This window comes from Piliocolobus tephrosceles, chromosome 14 (assembly GCF_002776525.5).
Source record: "Piliocolobus tephrosceles isolate RC106 chromosome 14, ASM277652v3, whole genome shotgun sequence".
In the NCBI taxonomy this organism is placed as follows: domain Eukaryota; kingdom Metazoa; phylum Chordata; class Mammalia; order Primates; family Cercopithecidae; genus Piliocolobus; species Piliocolobus tephrosceles.
Genome location: NC_045447.1, coordinates 27,255,693 through 27,271,232, shown reverse-complemented (window position 1 = coordinate 27,271,232; position 15,540 = coordinate 27,255,693). Strand labels below are relative to the sequence as shown.

Below are 15,540 nucleotides of genomic sequence, written 5' to 3'. Positions count from 1 at the left end.
AAATATTTATTAATTTATTTGTGGTGAGGAAACTGGCCACTAGAGAGGGCTTTCAAATGTGCAAGTCTCCCTTTGGCCCAGGCACAGCTAATCTGAGCACATCAGTGCCACATATCCTTGCCTTCAAATAGTAATTGGGCCAGGGGTGGGGCCAAGACTCAATACCAGTCAGTGAGGTTCACTGTGGGGATGTTTGCTGGAACGATTAGAAAGAGGTACTCTTGTTCCTGGGTTTGCTAGATGCGGACAGTGAAAGTGTGGCGCCTTCCTTCATACCACTAGAGAAGTCAATCTACCACCAAGGAAAATGAGGCTAATCTCAGAAAAAGCAGAGTGAAAACATGGAGCATGAGAGCCCCAAAATTATTATCTGGGTAACTGAATTCACTAGTTTAAAGTCCCTGGACTTTTCAGTTACACAAGCCAATATATTACCTTTTGCGTTGTTCAGTTGAAGTGAGTTCTGACAAATACAATGATGCACAAGAATAATGACGTATTCATGATATGGAAAAAAGCAACACAAAAATGTTAAATATAGTAATGATCCCAGTTTTGTAAAACACTTATTAAAAAATGCAGTAGGCCTATAATGCCAGGACTTTGGGAGGCTGAGGTGGGTGGATCACCTGAGCCCAGGAGTTCAAAACCAGCCTGGCCAACATGGTGAAACCCCGTCTTTACTAAAAATACAAAAATTAGCCGGGCATGGTGGCGTGTGTCTGTAGTTCCAGCTACTCAGGAGGCTGAGGCAGGAGGATCACCTGAGCCCAGGAGGTGGAGGCTACAGGGAGCTGTGATCATGCCACTGCACTCCACCCTGGGTGACAGAGCAAGACCCTGTCTCAAAAAAAAAAAAAAAAAAAAAAGGCAGCAGAGTAGAAACAATGATGACAGTTAAATGGTGAGATGAGAGTGAGAGACGCTGAATTTAATTTTATTCTGTATGTTTCACAAAGACATCAGGGTCTGGGATTTTATCCAATTTACCATACTCACTCCACCAAATCAACTGGCAGGATCTCCATGAAACAGTAACAGGCTCATTTAGAAACCTGTTGCAGCCTCATGAAAATCCTATGAACTATCCTTGGTTCCCCCGGGATACTGTCTGGCAAGGCCCCTTATCTCCACAACTCATGTCACACCTTGGCTCCAGTTCTCATTTCTCAGGGGTGCGTGTTTGCTGCCGCCCACTCCATCCTCGCGTCCCACGCCCTCGCGATTCCTGCACATCCTAGGGGCGCCAGCTTCGAGGGGGGACGCCCCGCTCGGCGGGTCCCCGCCTCGGTTCCAGGCCCAGCTGCAGGTGCCACCCAGGTTTCGAGCGCTGAGGAACTGAGAGCACTGCCAGCCCGCTGGGGTCCCCGCTGTCTGGGGCAAGCGGCTCGGCGCCGGGTGGGCTGCGGCGGGGGGGCGGGCGCAGCTGCTTCCCCTCCCCGGGGCGGTGCCCGCGCTCGGGGCTGGCGGCTCCTCCCCGCCCGGCCGGGCCCAGCAGCCCTCGGAGCCCAGCGCCGCCGCCATGTCCTCCGGGACTAGCGCGAGCGCCCTGCAGCGCCTGGTGGAGCAGCTCAAGTTGGAGGCTGGCGTGGAGAGGATCAAGGTGCGGGCCCTGGGGACCCACGCTCCGGTCCTTCTGCCCGCGGGGCGTGAGAAGAGGAGGCCGGCGGCCAGGGCCGGGCGCCCGCGGGGGGACGCGGGGGCGGCGGCGAGGCCTCGGCGGGGCGCGCGGGGGGCGGCGGGGTCCGCGGAAAGGGAGCGCGCGGGGCGAGTCGGGGGCCCGGGCCCGACGGAAGGAGGCCGCGCCTGGGGGGCCCCGCGGTCGTGGTCCGGACCGGGTCCCTGGGGGCGCGCCCACTCCAGAAGGTGGCCGTGGTCAGTTCCTCGGAGGGCTCCCGGGATGCCGGCAACGCGCGGGCCGGGAGGATTGGACCCAGGGCTGGGGAGGCCAGCGCAGGGCCGCGAATTGGTGATGGATTGGTAGGATGACAGCGAGAGGGAGGAGAGCCAGGATGCTCGGGTTTCTGTCGTCGTGACGGGGTGGACGGCGCTGCCACCCGCCGAGGTAGAGAGGAGCGGGAGCGCGTTTGGGGAAGTGATGAGTTCGGCTGCGGACCTGGGGACTCCGGGGAGTCATCCTGGAGGTATTTGTCCTCATGGCCTGAAGCTCAGCGCCCAGGGCTGAAAGAGGTCATTCAAGCGCATGGGGGCGAAAATGCCTCTTCTGTGAAGAGCAGGGCTCAGAGACTGGGACCCGGGGACCAGGCACACCGATGGCCGGTGGCCGAGAGAAGAGGAAGGGACAGCAAGGTTTCCCAGCAAGGAAGGAGGGATTTCCAAGAACCAGGGGCTCAGTCATGTCCAGCGTTTAGTCAGTTGGCTAAAAGGCGTCTGCTGTAGAGCTGTGTTTAGCAACGAGTGCGGCATTATTTGCAGAAGGTCTATAGGAAGGAACAGACCCGTGATAGTCCCTGTGCCTCAGTGGCGCCTTTGCTGTGTGCCTGGCGCTGCTACAGGCAATAGGGTGGTTCTGGAGGGGAAGGTAAACAGCAACTTAACGGATACATAGCATCGCTTCACATGCTAAGTGGAGTGAAGATTATAAACAGGGTAAAGGGAGAGAGGGCTGTGGAATGCAGAGGTCTTGGTGGCTTATGTGTTAGTAAAAGCAGAATCTGGACTGTCTTAGGGTAGGCAGACTTCTTTCTTTTTGAAGAAATCTAGTTTTAAAGAGGAAATAACGTGTTTTTTAAACTTAGGAAATGAAAAGCCATGTTTTAGGGTTGAGAAGAAGGAACAAATTATATTTTTAGGTTCCAGGGAAGAAACAAATGGAAGCCAATTGCTGGTAGAGGAGACAGGGCTACTTTGGGGGCGGGGGCGGGGGGATTGGTGGCACAGCTTCTGAGACAGGAAGAAAGAAAGTAAGGATGTGTGTAAAGATAAGTTTCTAGATGTGGGCTAAACTTACATGGTGACACTTTTCTTTGTGAAATAGGAGGCCACGTTTTCTTCTAAGGCAGAGGAAAGGGTACTAACGGAGTGGCCCCTGATCAGGCACGTAGATACGCTGTGACTCTGAAGGCCCAGCTGCTGTGAGAAGGGAGACTGCTGGTCATATTTGTGATTTTTTTTTTCCTGCAGCAATCTTTGACCATCCTGGAATGTGAGTGCTGAAGGTGAACGGTAGTTGAAAGAGGAGTGAGTTAGCAGGGCAGGTATGCCGGAAAGGTTGGAGGTGGGGCGGGAGGGCAAGGTGTGTGAAGGTCTGGCCAGAAAGAGGCTGAGCCTAGATGGATAGAGAAGGAATGGAGCCAGCCTCCTGGCGATAGGGGAGACAGAAGGGGAGGAAGTGATGCCTGGTGATCTCGGTGAGGTCAGAGCAGAATAAAGGAAGAATAAAGGAGGCAGCATCCTGGATGGGAAGGAGAGATTGTGATCAGAGAGTAGGATACTGGAGTGTAAAATTTCAGAAGTAGAGCAGTTACAGGTGTTGTAACTGTATCTGTTAGCACTGAGGAGAAGGCTGTTTGAGGGGAGGAAGTCAGGGAACTGAAACCAGGGTTGTTGGAAATTCACAAAGACAATGTGGGGACCTGAGGTGAAAAGGAAAACTGTGAGCCAGTCAGATGCCTGCCTACCCGCCAAGTGGCTAAGAAAGACGAAATACATTCTTTTTTTTTTTTTTTGAGATGGAGTTTCACTCTTGTTGCCCAGGTTGGAGTGCAGTGGCATGGTCTCAGCTCACTGCAACCTCTGCCTCCCAGGTTCAAGCGATTCTCCTGCCTCAGCCTCCCAAGTAGCTGGGATTACAGGCAGCCGCCACCACATCTGCTAATTGGCTAATATATATATATATATATATATATATATATATTTTTTTTTTTTTAAAGTACAGATGGAGTTTCACCATGTTGGCCAGGCTGGTCTTGATCTCCTGACCTCAGGTGATCCTCCCTCCTCAAGCTCCCAAAGTGCTGGGATTACAGGCATGAGCCATGGCGCCTGGCGGGAAAGATATTCTTATCTACGTTTTAAAAATGATGATGAAACCAAGAGCCATATAACTCAGGTGAATTGCCCAAGCTCACGGTAAACTTATTTACTAATAGGATAATAAACCTATTTAAGAGGTGCGCTCATGAAAGTATGATTGCAGTACCTGGCTGCGCTTTTCTCAGACAATACCTTAGAGAATCACAACATTCTAGGGTCTGGTCTACCTCATTTCAGGACTCAGTGTTGGATGTGCTTAGCACAGCCAGAGGTGTCTTCTCTTTGACAGACTTGCTATCTGGAAAATAAACCAGGACCGATCTTCTAGCATAGAATAGAGGACATCTCTTCCTGGCTATAGGAATGTTTGGTGTCCTTCCAAGAACTCCTCCTTTAGAAGAGCCTCTCAGAAGTTGCTGGGTAAACACGGGCTCAAACCAAGGAATGTCAGGTAACCTGGGTGGAGGTTATCCCCCCTCCAGTGGCAGGGGACAGCTTGCAAGTATTTGGGCTTATAGTCTCCCAGCCCAGAGCCTCTCTCCCTTGCTAGTGTTAGAGAGATGCTGACCACGTTTATTCTTCTCTTACTTTCTCTGCATATCCCCTTACCTTAACTTTTTGACCATGTTCTTGAGACTAGAGTTCAGTTAGTCTCATTTCTCCGGGAGTCCTGGAAGACAGTGTCCTTCCACCTATCATGTGTGGAGTTGACCTGTTACCCCAATGCAAAGATAGTAAGCCTGAGTGTAATTGATTCCCAATTTCTTTTGAATTAATAACTGGTATATATAACCATTAATTCCAATTATAATTAACATGAAAATGTTGGAGCTTCTATTGAGAGAAAAAGCAAACTTCAGCATTAGCCTGGTAATATTATATTATGGTTCTATATTTATATAATACAGAGTAAACTGTCATTACATTAATGCAACCAAAATTCCTAGAGCTGTCCAGAAACTTGGTAGCAATTGTAGCATAAACAGTTAATTTTCCAGTTATTTGGAGGCTTGGAAAATTAATACAAAGTAGTAGTAATACCTGAACAGCAGTCGGAACCGTTTTTGTACAATATGGGTGAATTTTATTGAAAACACCTTTTTTTTTTTTTTTTTTTTCTGAGACGGAGTCTTGCTCTGTCACCCAGGCTGGAGTGCAGTGGCCCGATCTTGGCTCACTGCAAGCTCCGCCTCCTGGGTTCACACCATTCTCCTGCCTCAGCCTCCCTAGTAGCTGGGACCACAGGTGCCCGCCACCACGTCCAGCTAATTTTTTATATTTTTTTAGTAGAGACGGAGTTTCACCGTGTTAGCCAGGATGGTATCGATTTCCTGACCTCATGATCTGCCCGCCTCAGCCTCCCAAAGTGCTGGGATTACAGGCGTGAGCCATGCGCCCGGCCCAAAACACCTTTTAATGCAAAAAAAAAAAAAAAAAAAAAAAAAGTACAATGAGGAAAACCTCCAAGTAGAATTACGCATCAAATGGAAGATAAGAAAAGGGATAATAATATTGTATCAGTTAGTTTTTGCTGCCTAACAGACCACCCCAAAATTTAGTGGCTTAAAACATTTATACTCACAGTTCTTAGATGGACAATTTGAGCTAGGTTCAGGTGTACAGTTCTGCGATCTTCTGGGCTCTCCCATGCATCTGCAATCAGATAGAGTGTTGGCTGGTGTTGGCTGGTGTCTGGGTGATTTAGAATGGCCTCACTCGCATGTCTGCAGGTTGATAGGCAGGTGCTGGTTCTAGCTTACCGATTCTCCTCCACAAGATCTCCAAGAGGCTATCTTGGGCTTGTTCAGATAGTTGTCTTACCATTCCACCTGCACCAAGAGAGGTAGGTGCAGAGACTCTTGAGGACTACCCTGGAACTTGCCCTTTATTTCTATCACATTCTACTGGTCAAAGTCAGCCCAGATTCTTTTCTTTTTTTGTTTTTTTTTTTTGAGACGGAGTTTTGCTCTTGTCGCCCAGGCTGGAGTGCAAGGGTGCGATCTTGGCTCACTGAAACCTCCACCTCCTGGGTTCAAGCGATTCTCCTGCCTCAGCCTCCTGAGTAGCTGGGACTACAGGTGCATGCCACCACACCCGGCTAAGTTTTGTATTTTTTTTTTTTTTTTTTTTTTAGTGGAGACAGAGTTTTACCATGTTGGTCAGGCTGGTCTCGAACTCCTGACCTCGTGATCCACCACCGTGCGGTCTCCTAAAGTGCTGGGATTACAGATGTGAGCCACTGCGCCAGGCCACAGTCAGCCCAGATTCAAGGGGTGGGTCAATAGACTCTACCTCTTGGTGGAAGGAGCTGCAAACTATTGTGATCACGTTTGCAGTCTACCACAAATGTATTGCTGTATGTTAGCGCTATTCTGATGGCTTTATATGTGTGAACTCACTTAATTGTTACAGCAACCCAGAGAGGTGGGTTACTATTTCTAATCATTTCACAGATGAGAAAATAGCTACTGAGATGTTGAGTAACTTGCCCAAGGTTATCTAGGTAGTGACAGAGCTGAATTTGAGTCCACGCAGTCTGGTTCCAGAGGCTATACTCCTAAACAATAAGCTACAATGCCTCAAAAGCAAGGCAGAAGAACTTTATCACTTGTTTGGAGCAGACTGAATGAGCCTTCAGACTTGTAAACATTAAGACAATTTGCTCATTTGGCAAACTTGGATGTATCAATGCATATTTTATATAAGTGAAAATTTGTAAAGGGAATGCTAGAATGAGCTATTTCTTTATCCATTCAGTCTCAAAACTAGATTTCTAAATGGATCAAAGATACAGCTTTTTCTTGCCTGTGTTGAATAAGCAACTAAACCAAAAAATATCTAAATTGAAGTTTATGGAAATTGTAACCTTTCCTCTTTGTAGTTCAACTATTAGAACATTCAGCAGAAAGAGACTTTTGGAGGTCACAAAAAGTTGATATTTACCAAGTTGGATGATCATTTGCAGAATATCCTTGACTGCCGGATGGCTTGGCCATGAGCAGTGTGCCATGTTGCTGTCCCTTTGTTTCAGGTCTCTCAGGCAGCTGCAGAGCTTCAACAGTACTGTATGCAGAATGCCTGCAAGGATGCCCTGCTGGTGGGTGTTCCAGCCGGAAGTAACCCCTTCCGGGAGCCCAGATCCTGTGCTTTACTCTGAAGACTCGTGAGTAATGATACACCATTATGTCTTGGGCCCATAGCATTATCACAGGGCTTCCCAAAGGACTTGAGCAACTGAGTTTTGAATGTCTACAGTTCTTGGGGGAATTAAAATAACAGCCAGCAAAGTGCACAACTTTCCCTGAAGGGTGATTCTAGTGTATAGTTACTTTGCCTGTAGAATACATCTAATTAGGAGAGTCTGAAGTCTCTTTGGCACTAAGTCATGAGATGCCAAAATCCTTCTGTACTTGAGCTCTTTAATTGAGTTGGCTGGTAGTAATTTCTTTTCTTTTCTTTCTTTTTCTTTTTCTTTTTTTTGAGACAGTCTCGCTCAGTCGCCCAGGCTGGAGTACAGTGGCATGATCTTGGCTCACTGCAACCTCCACCTCCCAGGTTCAAGCGATTCTCTTGTCTCAGCCTCCTGAGTAGCTGGGACTACAGGTGCATGCCACCACGTCCGGCTAATGTTTGTATTTTTAGTAGAGATGGGATTTCACCATATTGGTCAGGCTGGTCTCGAACTCCTGACCTCAGGTGATCCACCCGCCTCAGCCTCCTAAAGTGCTGGGATTACAGGCGTGAGCCACCACTCCCGGCCAGTAATTTCTTGACCTTAAGCCCACCCTCTCTGTCCTTATAGTATCCCAGGGTTGGGATCTGCTACTCTTGGGACTAAGGACTCCCCAGAGTGGGAGATGTGTGCCTACCACCCGCTGTGATTTCTGTCCTAATGGTTTTCAGAATATATCTCTGTGTTTTAATGGAGGAAGAAATGTAGCTACTGGGAAAAAGTGTGAGTGGGGTTAAAAGAGCTTTAAAAATTGATAAATGAAAACACCTCTCGGGTAGCATATTAGAAATTTCATGGGTTTGAATACTTTGTATTGGGGTCATTTTCACAATGTGTTTCCCCGGTCACCACTGAGCTCTGTCGCCCAGGCTGGAGTGCAGTGGCACAATCTTGGCTCACTGCATCCTCCGTCTCCCGGGTTGAAGCAATTCTCCTACCTCAGCCACCCTAGTAACTGGGATTACAGGCGCATGCCACCATGCCTGTCAAATTTGTTTTGTATTTTTAGTAGAAACGGGGTTTCACCATGTTGACTGGGCTGGTCTCGAACTGACTGGTTTCAAACTCCTGACCTCATGATCTGCCCGCCTTGGCCTCGCAAAGTGCTGGGATTACAGGCGTGACACAATGTTTTTTTAAGATGACAAGGGCATGAATTATTAGAGTCTTTTGAGACCAACATATTTCAAATGATGTATTCTAAGGGGTGTTTATAGAGTAAGTAATTATCTTAGCTCCTTCTTCACAAGTAGCAAAAGGAAATTGTTCACATTTAAAAGAAGGAAGCAATCTATCAAATCCTATTGTACTTTTTAATGGAAAAAGTTCATATTTATGGTATTAAGATAATGGTCTTATGTTGGCATAGCATTTTTCTTTTTACAAAGTCCTTTCCTTCCTTCCTTTCCTTCCTTCCTTCCCTTTTAAAAATTGAGATGGAGTCTCGCTCTGTCACCCATGCTGGAGTACAGTCGCATGATCCTGGCTCACTGCAACCTCCGCCTCCCAGATTCAAACAGATCTCCTGCCTCAGCCTCCTGAGTAGCTGTGACTGCAGGTACACAGCACCATGCCTGGCTAAGTTTTGTATTTTTAGCAGAGATGAGGTTTCACCGTATTGCTCAGGCTGTTCTCAAACTCCTGACCTCAAGTGAAGTGACCTGCCTGTCTCGGCCTCCCAAAGTGCTGGGATTGCAGTTATGAGCCACTGCACCCAGCTTTGCAAAGCACTTTCATGGGTGCTGCTCATTCAGCGGTATGGTTTAGATGTCTTTTGTATTCACCTGTTACTTTCTTTTTTTGTTGTTGTTTAAGACGGAGTTTTGCTCTCGTTGCCCAGGCTGCAGTACAATGGTGCAATCTCGGCTAACCACAACCTCTGCCTCCTGGGTTCAAGCGATTCCCCTGCCTCAGTCTCCCTAGTAGCTGGGATTACAGGTGCCCGCCACCATGCCTGGCTAATTTTTTTGTATTTTTAGTAGAGATGGGGTTTCTTCATGTTGGTCAGGCTGGTCTTGAACTCCCGACATCAGGTAATCCGCCCGCCTTGGCCTCCCAAAGTGTTGAGATTACAGGTGTGAGCCACTGTGCTTCACTCACCTGTTGCTTTCTATTTCTTGAATACTAAAGTACCCTATGAAATGATGACTAGGAAATTTTATAAATAAATCTTCCTAAAGTGAAAACCAAACAAACTCTTTTTCCAGTAGGAGAGAAGTTCGTTGAGGAATGCCTTCAAGCACAGAGTGACGAATGACTGCCTTCAAGTCTCAAGAAAACACTTTTCCCTAACTCTGATTAGAGATGTTTTAGCCCTTTCCTGTGGCCTGGTCCTATAGCGAAAATCACAGAAATTCATGAGTTTCTAGTAGAGTGAGGAAACTGGGTGAAGGAATAGAGTTTTAAATAGTAATAGCCTGTTTTTTTGTACAAGTACTTTTATACATAAGACAAACAAAAACCTTACCACCAAATATACCAAAATGCACCTGTTTCATCAGTGAGTTACTAATATTTCTATACCTGGAATATCATGTATGTTTTATTTACTGGATGTTTACATTTTAAGAAGGAAAATAGTTGTGTTTGTTTAAACTTGTAAACTGTTGTTCCTGGAAGATACTTATACCATAAAAAATGTGTTATTTTCTCATGAATTCACAATTCCTAAATGAATACAAGAAAGTACAAATTGCTGGGAGGAAGAATAGGCTTTACTAATTGACTGATGTCTTGATTTTTCTAAATGGGAAGATTATTTTATTTTTAACACTAAATATAGGAGCAGTTTCTTAGCAAACTTTTTTGGAAAAGTTAACGTTATGATGTGCATTAGGCTGCCCCATTGTGTATATAAATGAAGCAGATTCGATCTTTGTATTCTTAAGTTCCTCTACTTTGTAGTTGTGGCTGCAAAGAAATACAGAATTTCATATATTTAAAAATGTTTCAAATGTGACCCACAGAACATTGTAAATGGTTAAAAACTAACATGAAAATATTACAACCTAAAATAATTATTAACGTCACAAGTGTTTTACTTTGATGATGTGCCTTTGATTTAATTTGGGACACTTTTTTAGAAGGATACATTATTCATGTCTGTAACAGTCTTTGAAGAGCTTGGAAATAAAATTTCTGCTTAATTAATCATTTTTCTATGACAGCAATATTTTGTGTCTGATTTTGTATTAAGGTCTCTTGGATTTCTGTTTGCCTGTGAGATTGAGTGCTGGAAATGAGAAAGTAAAATTCTTGTTTTTAAGTCTGTAGAATTTTGCAAATGTCCTAAAAAAATAGATAACTGTATAACACGAAGAAAATATCTCTATTAATGGCAACATTTGTTCTCTGAAATAGCTATATATAAACTCATAAATAAACAGAAATAGCTGTGAGTGTAAGTAGTGTTACAATAAAGAAAATAGAAGTCATTAGATGGTAACTCCCTTCACTTTCAGCTACTAAACTCCTAGATCTAGTGATTGGAATCCCTTCCATGCAGTCATAATTCAGGCACCCCTTTTATAACCTATGTGTTCTCTGCATCTGTTTCACCTTCTCTGAAATTTCCCACTACCAGTGATCCTTTCTCCTTCATCTTCAAGTTCTCTGCTGGATGCTTGCTTGCTTTCTTTTTTTTTTTTTTTTTTTTTGAGACAGGGTCTCACTTTGTCACCCAGGCTGGAGTGCAGTGGCGCTATCTCAGCTCAATGCAGCCTCAGTCTCCTAGGTTCAAGTGTTCTTCCCATGTCTGCCCCCCAAGTAGCTGAGACTACAGGCATGAACCGTCACACCTGCCTAATTTTTGTATTTTTTGTAGAGATGGGATTTCGCCATTTTCCTAAGCTGGTCTTGAACTCCTGAGCTTAAGCGATCCACCCACCTCAGCCTCCCAAAGTTCTGGGATTATAGGCGTGAACCACTGCACCTGGCCTCCAGTGGACCCTTTCTATCACCATTTAGCATGTTCCATTCTGTCTTAACAACAATAGCATTTTTAAAAATGCCCATTGAAAATTAAAATTCTCTTTTGATTCTGCTTCCCCTTTCAGCAAATGTTTGATAAGATAGCACAATAAAACTATAAGCATCTCACTTACAGATGAATATAGATGCAAATATCCTAGATATAAACAGATAAAATTCAGTAGTTATAGTAAGAGAAAATACAGCTGGATAAAACTGCTTTAACATAAGGAAATCAATGTAATTTACTACTTGAATCACTTAAAGAAGGGAACCTATGCCAAAAAGTCATTTGATAAAATTCAATTGCTGTTCTGGGCTGGGCGTGGTGGCTCACGCCTGTAATCCCAGCACTTTGGGAGGCCGAGGCAGGCAGATCACGAGGTCAAGAGATTGAGACCATCCTGGCCAACATGGTGAAACCCCGTTTCTATTGAAATTCAAAAATCAGCTGGGCATGGTGGCGCGCCCCTGTAGTGCCAGGTACTTGGGAGTCTGGGGCAGGAGAATCACTTGAACCCAGGAGGCAGAGGTTGCTGTGAGCCAAGATCATGCCACTGCACTCCAGCCTGGCAACAGAGCGAGAGACCCTGTCTCAAAAAAAAAAAAAAAAAAGAAAAAAAAAAATAGCTGTTCTGAATAAAAACTAAGTGGATTAGTGAAATGAGAGTAGAAAGAAATTACTAAGATGATAAAGACAATTTTTCAAAACCAACAGCCAATATACTACATGGTGAAAGGCTGACACATTCCGGATATCAGGAACAACATAAGAATACCTTTTATCACCACTATTATTCAGCATTGCTTTGGAAGTCTTAGCTAATGCAGTAAGCTGAAAAAATGAAATGATGTAAACATTTTAGAAGAATTATCTGTATTTATGGGTTATATAATTGTACACCTTGAAAACTCATGAGATTCTCATATAAGAAATACTTGAATTTATAATAGAATTTGGGAGGCTAACTGGATAAAAAAGACATAGGAAAATAACATTTTCTATACTGACAATAGCTGGTTTAAAATGGAAATGGAAAGTATATCCCCTTTCTACTTTAATGATACAACTATAAAAATACTTGGGAATAAACTTAACAAAAGTGCAAGGGCCATACAAAAGATTTTATTGATGTTATAAAACGGAGTGTAAATAAATGGAGGGACGTGGCAATTCTAGGATATGAAAACAATTTTGGCCAGGTGCTGTGGCTCACACCTGTAATCCTAGCTCTTTGTGGGGCCGAGGTGGGTGAATTGCTTGAGATCAGGAGTTCGAGACCAGCCTGGGCAAAATGGTGAAACCCCATCTCAACAAAAGATGCAAAAATTCGCTGGATGTGGTGGCGTGCACCTGTAGTCCCAGCTACTTGGGGGGAAGAGACAGGAAAATCGCATGAGCCCAGAAGGTTGAGGCTGCAGTGAGCTGTATTCATGCAACTTCATTCCAGCCTGGGCAACAAAGTGAGAATCTGTCTCAAAAAAACCAAACCAAAAAAAAAAAACCAACATAAAAATATAATTTTATTAAAATGTCAATCTTACTAAATAAAATTTCTGCTTAATCGTTAATTGTTGTGTGTGTGTGTGTGTGTGTGTGTGTGTGTGTGTATAAAACATGAGGAGGGGATGGGCATGGTGGCTCATGCCTATAATCCCAGCCTAGGCAAGGTAGTGAGACCTTGTCTCTAAGTTTTTTAAATTAAAAAAAAAAAAAAAGCCTCTTGTAAAAATCATTACAGACCAAAAAACAAACAAACAAACAAAAATAAAAACCTCTTGTAAAAATCATTACAGACCAAAAAAAAAAAAAAAAAGAAAAAGCAGAGCCAGGCATGGTGTGTACTTGTAATCCCAGCTACTCGGGAGGCTGAGGCAGGAGAATCGTTTGAACCTGGGAGGCAGAGGTTGCAGTGAGCCAAGATCGCACAACTGCACTACATGTATAGGAGAGATGATGGGCTAATATCCCTAATATACAGAATATTCTGATTGTATGTGATGAGAAAAAAATGAGTAAAGGGTATGAAAAAGCAATTCACGGAGGAGAGAATCCAAACGAAAGAGCACATAACTCCACTAGTAAGCAGGGGAAATGTAAAGACAGTGATGATGAGGTATTATTTTTCAATCCCTCAAATTAGAAAACAAAAAATAAAAGGGCATATTCATTAAGAACTCACATGCCATGTTCTAAGTATTATGTGTATTAGGTCATTTACTCCTTATTGGTGTGACCTTGAACAAATCAAATTCTCTGGGTCTCAGTTTCATCACCCATAATTATTTTTAAAATTTGGATGAGAATATCTTCTTTGTCTCCTTTGCACAGATGTGGAGAGTGAGGCGCAGGTGAGTTGAACATCATCCATAATCCAACAGTTAATGGATGATAGAACTACTATCCGATGTCGAGCAGTCCAGCTCTAGAGCCCACACCCTAAACCACTGTGCTGTGTACCATTGCTGGTGAGGATGAAGGAGACTGGGCAGTTTTATACCTTATTAGGGTGTAATGTGCTATAACCCTTTGGGAGAGGGATTTGGCAAAATCTCTGTAAATCCCAAACAAGATTGAGGAGTCTGAGATCAGATTAACCCTCATGGCTTCAACTTAACTGTCATTCAGGTTTGGAGAGGCATGGTACAAGGAAGCAAAAATAAATAAATACAGAAATAAAGCATGAGGATTATGTCTATGCAAGAACATTGGATGTAGTTACCGGTACGTGGAACTAACTGGAAACAAATAGAGCAGAACCCATCAAATTTTTGAGGGGATTTGAGAAAATGGCCCTAAAACTGTTGAAGTCAAATAAACTTAACTTGAGGCCCTTAAACTTGCATTTCAGAAAGTAAGTGGAGAAAGCTTTGTGGTCCCTAAGGAAGACACTCTCTGAAGGGGTCCAAGGAGAATAATGGATAAGGGAGGACTTCCAGAGGGAGGAGCTGAGGATGGGGTGAGGATGGAAAACCATGGATAAGGGTTTCTTCCAGAGGGTAAAATGATGACCTACCAGAGGAGGGCCTTCACATCTGCACGGCTGGATTTCAGAATGCAGACCACTGACTTCCGTGTGTCTCTCATTCTTTCCCCTTCTACATGGGAAGTTCATTGAGTCTCCCGCTCTTGTGTTTTTAATATTAGTATGTGAGAGTGGGGGAAATAACAATAGATAACCAAAAAGTTTCTAGGTCACTAGACTTTCAGGAGCCATATCTAGCCCCGATGGGGAAAAACGAGCATTACCTCACAATCCTGGCCTTTGAGCTGCCTGCAGTGACTAGCTGAACTTTGGTTTTCCTCTCTTGAGGTGGGACTCATTGTATTCTGTGTGTGAGAGGATGAATGAAATGGCTATTTGGGGACCAGAATGGTAGAGTGCAGTAGAGAAGAGACTTTCTAGCTCTTCACCAAATCCTATTTCTTTTTCTTTCTGGGCACCCTGCTAGAGAGATTACAATTTGCAGCCTCTTTTCTAGTTAGATGTGGCCATGTGCCTCTGGGCAGTGGAATGTTTGTGCTCTTCCCTTGTTTGCTGTCTGTTTGGAAGTAAATACCCTGGGTGGGCTGGCACCGTATGTTGAAGATGACAGGCTCTCTCTGTGACTCTGTGGAGTGGAGTACTCTCCTTGCCCTAAGCAAGTGATTTCAAGTGGTCAAGAAATAAATTTCTCAATGTTAAGCCACTGAGGTTTCAGGGCTTTTCTGTTACAGCACCTAGTACTACTGTAACAAATACAACCTAGAAAGGTATCTATGATATAATAAGTACAGTCTTCCCTTAATATACGTGGGGGATTGGTTTTAGCATGCGCCCCTCCACCCCACTCCAGTTTACAAAAATCCACTCATACCAAGTCTGGCTGTTGGCCCTGCAGAACCTGTGTATACTAAAAGTTGGCCCTCCCTATAAGTAGGTTTTGCAACTGGCAAATGCTGTATTTCCTTCCTTCCTCCCTCCCTCCCTCCCTCCCTCCTTCCTTCCTTCCTTCCCTTGTTTTTTTTTTTTTTTTTTTTAATGGAGTTTTGCTCTTTGTTGCCCAGGATGGAGTGCAATGGCATAATCTAGGCTCACTGCAAGCTCCACCTCCTAGGTTCAAGCGATTCTCCTGCCGCAGCCTCCCGAGTAGCTGGGATTACAGGTGCACACCACAATGCCCTTCTAATTTTTGTACTTTTTAGTAGATGCGGGGTTTCACAATGTTGGCCAGGCTGGTCTTGAACTCCTGACGTCAGATGATCTGCCCACTTCAGCCTCCCAAAGTGCTGGGATTACAGGTGTGAGCCACCCTGCCTGGCCAAAATAGTGTATTTTCTATTCACAGGTTGTTGAAATAAA

The 15,540-nt window shown here is 44.5% G+C and overlaps 1 protein-coding gene across 2 annotated transcripts; it reads left to right on the top strand.

Annotated features, from left to right (window-relative positions):
* Positions 1-1,448: 1,448 nt before the first annotated feature.
* GNG10 (G protein subunit gamma 10) lies at positions 1,449-10,398 on the top strand. 2 transcript variants are annotated; one of them, XM_023201920.1, is made up of 3 exons: positions 1,449-1,603; positions 7,028-7,159; positions 9,439-10,398. In XM_023201920.1, the coding sequence occupies exons 1-2, from the start codon at positions 1,523-1,525 to the stop codon at positions 7,151-7,153; spliced, it is 207 nt and encodes a 68-aa protein (XP_023057688.1). In that variant the 5' UTR covers positions 1,449-1,522; the 3' UTR covers positions 7,154-7,159; positions 9,439-10,398. The 2 variants fall into 2 exon arrangements, with proteins under 2 accessions (XP_023057688.1, XP_023057679.1); XM_023201911.1 differs by having other exon boundaries at positions 9,436-10,398.
* Positions 10,399-15,540: the final 5,142 nt, after the last annotated feature.

Excerpts from the sequence above, each read along its gene's own strand:
- GNG10 (XM_023201920.1), top strand. The coding sequence starts at position 1,523 with ATGTCCTCCGGGACTAGCGCGAGCGCCCTGCAGCGCCTGGTGGAGCAG. Across the intron at positions 1,604-7,027 it reads CTGGCGTGGAGAGGATCAAG|GTCTCTCAGGCAGCTGCAGA; the intron begins GTGCGGGCCCTG and ends CCTTTGTTTCAG.